This window comes from Pollicipes pollicipes, unplaced genomic scaffold (assembly GCF_011947565.3).
Source record: "Pollicipes pollicipes isolate AB1234 unplaced genomic scaffold, Ppol_2.1 Scaffold_4881;HRSCAF=5763_pilon_pilon_pilon, whole genome shotgun sequence".
Taxonomy (NCBI): domain Eukaryota; kingdom Metazoa; phylum Arthropoda; class Thecostraca; order Pollicipedomorpha; family Pollicipedidae; genus Pollicipes; species Pollicipes pollicipes.
Genome location: NW_023596576.1, coordinates 2,907,470 through 2,916,175, shown reverse-complemented (window position 1 = coordinate 2,916,175; position 8,706 = coordinate 2,907,470). Strand labels below are relative to the sequence as shown.

The following is an 8,706-nucleotide window of genomic DNA, read 5'->3' as shown; positions in this document are numbered from 1 at the left end:
CAGCTTTAGACGCGTACCTAGCATAGCAGCCATGGCATCTAAAAAAAGAGCGGTAACAACCTCCATCTCCATCCCCCTCCGGTCATCGGACTTGCTTTCCAGAAAAAGTTTCTGAAGTATGCTCTGAGCTTGGCCCCGTCTTTTTGAAACGTTCTTACGCCTATGTCTGAGTCACATGTTGCACGCGCCCTTCCCACGCACTATTAGCTGGCCTGCATGGAAGTACATCACATGCCATGATGTAGCGTCCGTTGAAATCGGAGTATGGCAGGAGGCATCAGCGAGGGGAAATCGAGTCGCTTCGAGCCTGATCGAGCCCGCGCTGGCCTGCCGACAGAGTGGCTTCCAGTGACGTCACGCGGGTATTTGAGCACAGCGTAAGCGCATCACTTAGTGACTGTCTGGTCCTTGTATACCTTCATTTCCCACCATGTTTGCGCTGTAGTGTTTTGTGGTCTGATGTTGCTGGTGGCCGTGCGGCGCGAATTTCATCCAAGTGGAGAGCATGCTCGAAAGCCATGTAGGTGTTTGGTGCCAATTCAATTGTCATTTGTTACGTTTCGTACGCTGTAAGTATGGAAAACGAGATTACTGAGCGCAGAATGATCCGAGCGGTCGGTGCGCCCGAAGACCCTGATAATCGAGGAAAGTTAGTGTGGCCAAGCTGCCAGTTCGAGTATATTTTGATGACAGTTAAATTGAACTCATTTAAGTCAGTGGTGCTGGGTGCTAGCTCACCTGCTTGCTGTATATTTTACCATGGTTATGAGGGGCAAGAGTAAGAAAGTCTGGGGGCCTCGTGGGTCTAACTGATTTGTGGATTTGATCCAGGTTCAGCCTGTTCCTTCAAGTAAAATGAAATACTGTGAAAGTCATCATCAAAAGCATGGGCAGGGTTAACATTTTTTTCATGTGAAATATCTGCAATGTTATTGTATCCTAGTCTGCTTAGATTGTGCCTGTGTCACTTTTTGATTATTTTTCACTCTTGCAATGACCATTAAATGTTTTTGTCTGAGCATGAAGTATGAAAATGGTAAGAAATGGGTTGTGCAACTTTTATTGTGGTAGTGTGTGGTCCCCATTGTTGATGACATTGATAAATTGTTGATGAAAAGCTGATTTGTTATGATAACAGTGCCAAGTGGTAACTGCCAGTGATGACAGTTCAGTGTTACAGGTTTTGTGACAACTGTGAAAAACATTGCCTGTCATACATTCTGTTTTGCTTACGTAAACAGACAGGTTGATGAGCCAACTTCTGGATGACCTACCAAAACCTGGTTTTGATAAGAAAAATAGTTTTCAGTCAGTCATCAGAGGGTGGGAGAGTGCAGTGTTTGTGTGCAAGGAATGCACAGCATGAACATGGTTGATTTTTGCATAATGCAGTATAGTGCATGAATTATTTAAATAATTGTTATCATTTTGGTAATAAAATGTGCACCCTTCCAGGATCCTAAGAAGCAATTGGAAAACATTTTACATGGGTATGTATTCTATATTGCAATTACAAATAAATAAGATACATCAAAGCTCAATGTGCTGAAGGGTTTTACAAAAATTCCTTTTGCATCTCATGTATGGCTATCAGTGCCTCTCCATGTGTTGAGTATATGTCATGTGCTGTCACTTCAGTTGCATTGCCAGGGTTTGGGGCTGGAGGCAGAAGGAGCAAGAAGCATGTGGATATGTTAAACTCCACTAGCTTGCTCTCATTTCCCCTGGGTCTTTAAAACCCTGAATTTGGTATTGTGTTTAAGTTGTGTGTGGGTGAGGGGAGACTGGAGAAGGTTGACCTAGTGCCAACGTGGTGTTGGCTGTGCACCAGTGCCGTTTAACAATGTCATGATTGTTATTGAAGTTTTTATCAGTGAGTCATGAACTTACACCAGTTTTTATGTCACCTTTTGTGCCTTTGGATGTGTGTTATTCATGGCATTCTTTGCTTGGCATTTTGTAATGGGGTATTCATTTGTTCCTACCTGGTGCAGCCTGTTCTGTTCATGCCACAGCCGGTTACTGTTTTTTCCATTCAGGAACACAAATTAAGTAATTTTCCACCATAAGGATTCCACCACCACCAGTGATTCTATACTATGTTGGTATTCATGATGCTCATTAACTGTGTAGCATTCTGCCATAGCCTTCTGCTTTTTTATTATAAATGTGATTCAGACCCTTTAAATGGATGCATTTCTTGGATCAGAGGTCACACTAAGCAGTGCTTGTTGTGTGAGCCCTGAACCCTACCATCTGATTGTGCAATTCCAGGCAATGGCAGAATTTAGCGCAGAAAGGTTAACATGCTGCAATCCTGGGCACAGCCCATTCTGCCCTCTGACGTTAACTGACCTTCAGCGCGACCGCTGCCACCGACCGCGGGCCATACCTGTCAAGGGCGAATAGCAAGCGCCCTAAAGCTACTCGAACTCACCCTGCCGCGGGTGGGTGGATCGGAAGGCAGGCACTCTAACCAACTGAGCCACTGGGACAGACAAACTTTTACAAACATAAGCTTTGATAAACTTGCCGTGATTGTTGATGTAGCATGGTATCATTCAAAAAATGCACCAACTGTTACCAGCAAGGGATGTTTTGCTGAGCAGTTGCCCAGCAATGATATTTTCCGAACAAACATTACTGCTTGTATTGGAATTATTCCACTCACTGTTCCAGGGAGCATGGGATCGAAGGTATTGCAGTTCATGACAAGGAAGGTTGTTGTCTGATAAAAGGTAAGGCTGCTTTGGTCTCCAACTTGTGTTCTTGAAATATTTATGTGTATATGCATATTTTGGTATGCAAATGTGGCAGGTCCCTAAAATAATTCTGAATTAGAGATTTGCAGTGTGTGAGAAATGACTGGAGGCACTGTCAGCGACCAGTCTGTTCCTTTCCCACATGTCCATTCCTCACCTATTGGTGTAGGTGCATCCATGTCTCACCAGCTGGTGCCCACAAGGCCTCATCCCTCATGGTGGTGTCCTGCCTTGGTGTTTTACTAGCCATCTTGACATCACTGACTGTTTTGTGTGTTTTTAGGTTTGTTCTGTCATCCATGTGTCACCACCCTCTGTGCCTGGCACATTTTCTCAATTTCGCCGTCTTTGACATTCCATCTACGTTGCCCTTCTCATGTGCCTCTTCCCGTGTTTTGCTACTGTGCCCTCTGTACGTCTTGCCATCCGTACAGTTGCCCCACTGCTCTATTGCTTCTCAGGCAGTGGCCGCTCCACCTATTTCCAAGCTATATGTCTTCTTTGTCATGGTCTTCCCACCAGTGCTTGCACCACCCACCCCTGTGCTGTATGCTTCAGGCCCCCTCACCCCAAAATAACGCAAAGTATAGGAACACATGAGTTGCATGAGCTGCGATCATTTTCATCAGGAAGGAGTCACATGCACAGTGAGTTTGAAGTTTGTATACTGGCCATAATCAATCTGGAATGTACCAGTCCAGAAAGGGTCCCAGTCTTGGGCCGCAGGCCATTTATGGTAATGTTGAGAGCCCGTGAGAGAGCTGAGGCGCGTGTTGATACATGACCTGATTAAGTGTTCTGACTCCGAAACCAAATTTCTGTCATATTCAGCCATCAAGTTGTACTTGATGATTGTATGGGCTCTCCTGCCCGTGGTGTGCAGCGGACTCCGCTCACCGTGTTGGCCATTTTCAGTGTGCAAGCCCGCGTGCCCCGAGCACACGACGGGTGTGAAATACCTCTCGGCGTTCACAGTTCTCTCCGATCAGGCCGCCAAAATGAATCTGGGCAAAAACAAGAAGATATTCAACTTCTACGGAAAACATCAGGTGCGTCTTTGTCGGAGCGATGATTTGCCGTCAGCAATGTATTTGAAGCAAGGTATGGAGTCATCAAGATTGATGGATAACTGGAGGAAATGACATTACTTGTAACTAGCAAAGTGATGTCAGTTAAATTCGAGTTTGTCCAAATTGACCTATATGTGTATCTTTAAAAGCCAAATGAAAGAATCATTAAGATGTTAATCGCAACTCTGCAATCGCAACAACGCAACAACACTTTTGTCTTGGACAGTAAATTGGATGGAATCAGTGAAAAGTCGTTAATGAAGTCGCAAAGTGAAGGTGTTGGCATGCCAGATATGGATGGATACGGTGGCTTCTGTAGCTGTCACAATAAAATATATTTTGACCCCTCCCAATGTTCCCCATATGGAGCAATTTTCACGTTTCTCCATTTGAAATGAGTTTCAGGTCAGGTCGTCTCTCATATTTCAGTTTGACACACTTACCATATGGGAACGAGGAGATAGTACTGCATTGAATGCCCCTTTTCATCAGAGTATAGAAGGCGAAGACGCTTACCGATGCAATGTTTGAGACTAATTCACAAAGCAGATTTGTCGGAGAGGTGCCGAGCTAGGCCTGGCCATTTAAGTGAAGGAGAAAGATGAGTATAGATTGATTTAGGTTCGCTGACTGTGAAATAATAATCGTGAAAAACTAAAATACTTTGTGTTGGTATTGTTCAGAGTGACAAGGCGGCTTCTATTCGGCATCGTGTTGGAATTCTGGCCTCGCTGTGACCCGAGCGGCGTAGAGTTCGGTAGTGGCCGGCAGTTATAGTGGCTGGCCGGTAGTCGGTACATATGGTGCAGGTACGTGGTATTGTCACGCCATGTCGGTGCCAGGTCTTGATCCGCTCTGTTGTCGAAAACTGATGCAAAGCACTATAAACGCTCAGAGACTGGCTGCTGTATGTTTGACTCTGGAGCGCACGTAGCCGGGTGTAGCGATGATCAGCGTTTTGCTGAAGTATTTTGCTGACGCGATTGTCTATCACTCTTTCGTCAGGTGGTTCTCACTTCGTGCTCCTGTTGTGGCGCGGGGGTGCTGAGGTATTTGGCTGGTGTCGGCACATTTGTGGCCTTTTCGCTAGCATAAAATGTGTTACCCACGTGAATTAGCTTGGGTTCTGTACATGTACTTGCTGATTTTTCAGTGTTTCAGGAAAATGGCCGATGAAACAGCGTCGATGTGGACGCTGTTGACATTGCCTAACGGCTCATGTAGATAATTGCGTCCCTTATGGCGGAAAGCTGCACAGGCTACAATCAGTGGTTACAAATGCATCGGGTCGCACTTGATGGCCGGGTCTGGCGCGGCCCGCAATCGGAAACATTTACCTTTCTGCGAATAGTGCTCGCTGAGCTCATGGACTCTGCGACATTCACCTTCTGCGGTGTTTTGCAAGCATGTTTGATTGGGTTGTGTTCCGTGTGCTGACGGCTGGACCGACTCCGAGTCCGAGTCTGACTCCACAGTGTGTTTTCACCGAGGACGCGGCTCCAAAGCAAGGGCCTGCCATTTGCTTGATCAGACCAATTTCACGCGATGTAAAGCAGTAATTTGTTGTGTTGTACTGTCTGCGTTCTCTGGTGCGTTCTCGCATGTCGCCGCCAGTGTCGTATGACAGTTGTGCCAAGCCTGGTGACACGGACCAGCAGAAGCATTGTCGCGGGTCACAGCCTGCGCTGGCCTGACGACTGCCGCTGGTGCCTTCCAGATTGTCCAGTTCCGTCTGGACCCTCTGATCCTGACGGTGGTGGCCTCTGCGTCGGCGAACACGGGCTACATAGCTGGCCTGGACGTGACGCTGGAGCCGCTGCTACAGAAGCTGCAGCCGCTGGTGCGGCCCCACTGAGCGGCGGACCGCCGTCCAGCTGTTCCAATCCTGATAATGCCCGTGTTCAAGCGACTTGCCGCCGTATTTCGCCCGTGTAGCACTGCATTGTTGCGTGACATAAACACCGCGTAAACGACACTCGAGTGTCAAGGCCAGGTGGTTTCGCAGTGTAAATAATGTTATTCGACAGATATAACAGTGTGGTGCGTTGTGTGATTTTTGTTTCATGCTGGGTAGGTAATGTGCTTAATCCTGGAGAAACAGAGCAGGCGGCGCGAAGTTGCACTGTCCATCAAGATTCGCGAACAATTACGAACGAATGTCAAAAATCTGGATGATAATTGAGTGATTCCGTTTGAAAAAATCACCCCCTTCTGCTGTCTTCAATTTTATCCTCAGCACTGGAACCGGACTGATGTCTGGCTCGGATATTTCTCGGGGATATAATGCCCGACAATCTTGAAATAGATGCTCGGGCGTTCAGAAAGCGGACACAACTTAAACGCGTCAAACTGTAACAATGAATGGCTGGTTATTGCCCATGATTGGGGAAGGGTAATCACGTGGACATGTTAATGTGGCTGTATCTATCTGTATCTCTACTTGCGTGCGTCTCATCTCCGGTTAGTCATGCGACTCCGCCTGAGCGCAGCGGGTCCTATACGTGAAATGTTTGCCAGGTGTGGCTTTTCGTACGAACCCAATGTATCTGTGATGCCATGCAGGTCTCTTGAAAGCGTCTGCTGGAGGCTGGTTGTTCAGCAAGGAGCGCCACATCATTGGCAGCGTCGTGTGTTAAAATCTGGACACTTGAGGCCCGGCCATGTCCATATGACGTCTCCTGCAGCGAGCCGCGTCAGTATATTGGCTGGCGTTCATCACGGGCGCTGGAGATTGGCAGCTGCCGGGGCGGGCCGGCCGGCAGCCAGACAAGGTGCGCGGCTTCGGCCGTCCGGGGAGTGAATCTAATTCGGATTTGCGATGTGACGAGATTTGAAAACGCCAGCGGCACAGATGGAGGAATGCCAATCGGGGTGGCGGTCGGCCGGGCCGGTAATGTGCGCCGCTCCCGAGGGGCGCCGGCACGGGCCGTAAAGCAGCGGCGCGTCTGGCCGGCCGGCATTGGCGGATCAAAGCCGGCCGCCGGCGGACGTGGCTGCCCACTCGCCACGCCACGCCATGCTGACCCGCCGCGGCACACGGGCTCCAGCGCCGTCTCGAATCCAGCCATCCGAAACCGCAGCTGACGCCTTAGTTCGGTGTGCCTTGGCTTACAAGGGGGGACGTTTACGCAGCGAACGACGCACAGAATTGTAGCCATTCACAAAATTACGATGCACGGATTTTGTTTTGAAACGCAAGCCAGTGCGGAGACGGTACGAAAAGTAACAAACTCTTGTGGGACACTCGCCTGGCGTTCAGGGCTGCTTCCTAATGGGCGCCAGCCCCACAAGCCAGGCAAGACCATTCAGTCGCGATTGTTAACCGTGTGTGCAGCTGCCACCGCCGAAGATTTCGCTGCTAGTGGCGGTGTGAAGGTCGATTCATTTTTTGGAACTGATGCACTATCGATTCCTGAATCATGTTGATCTGATTGGATTCCGATATTGGTTTCGTCTGATGACATTTCTTTGTCTATTCACATACCAGTCCACTGAATCAGTCCTTAGTCAAACCATCCTCTCGCAGTGTGGCGGATTCAGCATTGAGCATCCCACATTCACTGTTTGCATGCTGGTCTCATTATATTTGTATTTATAGACCATTTGTCCATGGCCAATGCATGTACCGATCTTGTACTGTACAGTTACTGGTTGTGTAATGTCTTAGAAAACAAAGATATCGAACCGATTCATTTGGTGGCCCTCAGGCTGGCTGCTCGATTCAGGTCGACTTTGGGAGAGCCAACGCTTGGATTCATGTCATATTTAGTTCTTATGCGAGGGAATCGATTCACTCTCGACTGCAGTTTTATGTAACCCATGAATCAGTTATCAACTCATCTTTAATGGAACACAGGCCCGGCAGGGATAAGCTGTATACTACTCGTTGGCGACAATGCCAACGAGTAGTGTGCAGCCTGGGCTAGGTAGTACCTGCACTTCAACCCAGTCAGATCGTGTTATCTCACCGTGCATTCGAACACTCCACTCACTGTCGAGGCTTGGCTGGGAGCCACTGGGCTTTTGGGCGCAATTCCGCCCAGCATTTTGTCGCGTGTCAGAATGACGGCTTGAGGGTTCTTGAGCGGGAAAGGGTTCCGAGACAGAAGTCGGATGCAAAGGTGACGGGTATAAGTCGGTTTGGTACACAATTCTGAGGGCAAATAGTTAATGTGGTTAGGTCGATTGGTGTACAAGTGAACAAACAGGTCAAAAGTATCGGAAAGGGAGTGCTATCGTTATTTGGCGCCTGACACGGAATGGAATGCCGCACGGTCCCGCTCTGGTGCACCCCTGGCTCCGATGAGTTTGTTACCTAGCACATCTGGGCTAGGCGTAACGAGGCCGCCCGCGCTCACCTGCAGAGCGCTTCCGGTGGTAGCCAGCTGGCAAAATCCGCGCAATGAACGCGTCCTTAGACTGTCAGGGGGACAATCTGTTATGGGCACCCGCTAGCCTCTATTTACGCTGCTGGAAACCCCGCGTGGTCATTCGAGCTGGCGTCGCAAAGGCCGGATGGTTAGGGCGCCGGACTCCCGCGTGCGGGGCAAGGGCTCGAATCCCGACTGCCTGGTGGGCCCTGAGCGCAAAGATGACCATTGCAATCACTGGCACTCCATGAAAAGGCCGTGCCGACGTGCGACAAGTCCCCTTAAAAGAAATGACAAAAAATCGCGCGCAGCAGCGACGCACACGGTACCGGGCTGCATCCAGCGCTGATATCCGTCACGAATTCTGATTTTTACGTCAGTTGTGGTTCAGGACAGGCACGAGATTACTTCCCAACATTGGTTTGTGCTTTCCGCTTCCAAACCTGAACACGAGATCTTGGATTCTGTTTCCATCCGCTTCTTTCAGATGTCACTGGATATGCT

General features: G+C 48.8%; 1 protein-coding gene across 1 annotated transcript; it reads left to right on the top strand.

The window, feature by feature from the left end:
• Window positions 1-422: 422 nt before the first annotated feature.
• On the top strand, window positions 423-6,390 carry Lamtor3 (Late endosomal/lysosomal adaptor, MAPK and MTOR activator 3). Its single transcript, XM_037224542.1, has 5 exons — window positions 423-520; window positions 1,456-1,490; window positions 2,680-2,738; window positions 3,678-3,811; window positions 5,550-6,390. Exons 1-5 carry the CDS (start codon window positions 506-508, stop codon window positions 5,685-5,687), a joined length of 381 nt encoding a protein of 126 aa, XP_037080437.1. The 5' UTR covers window positions 423-505; the 3' UTR covers window positions 5,688-6,390.
• The last annotated feature ends 2,316 nt before the right edge of the window (window positions 6,391-8,706 follow it).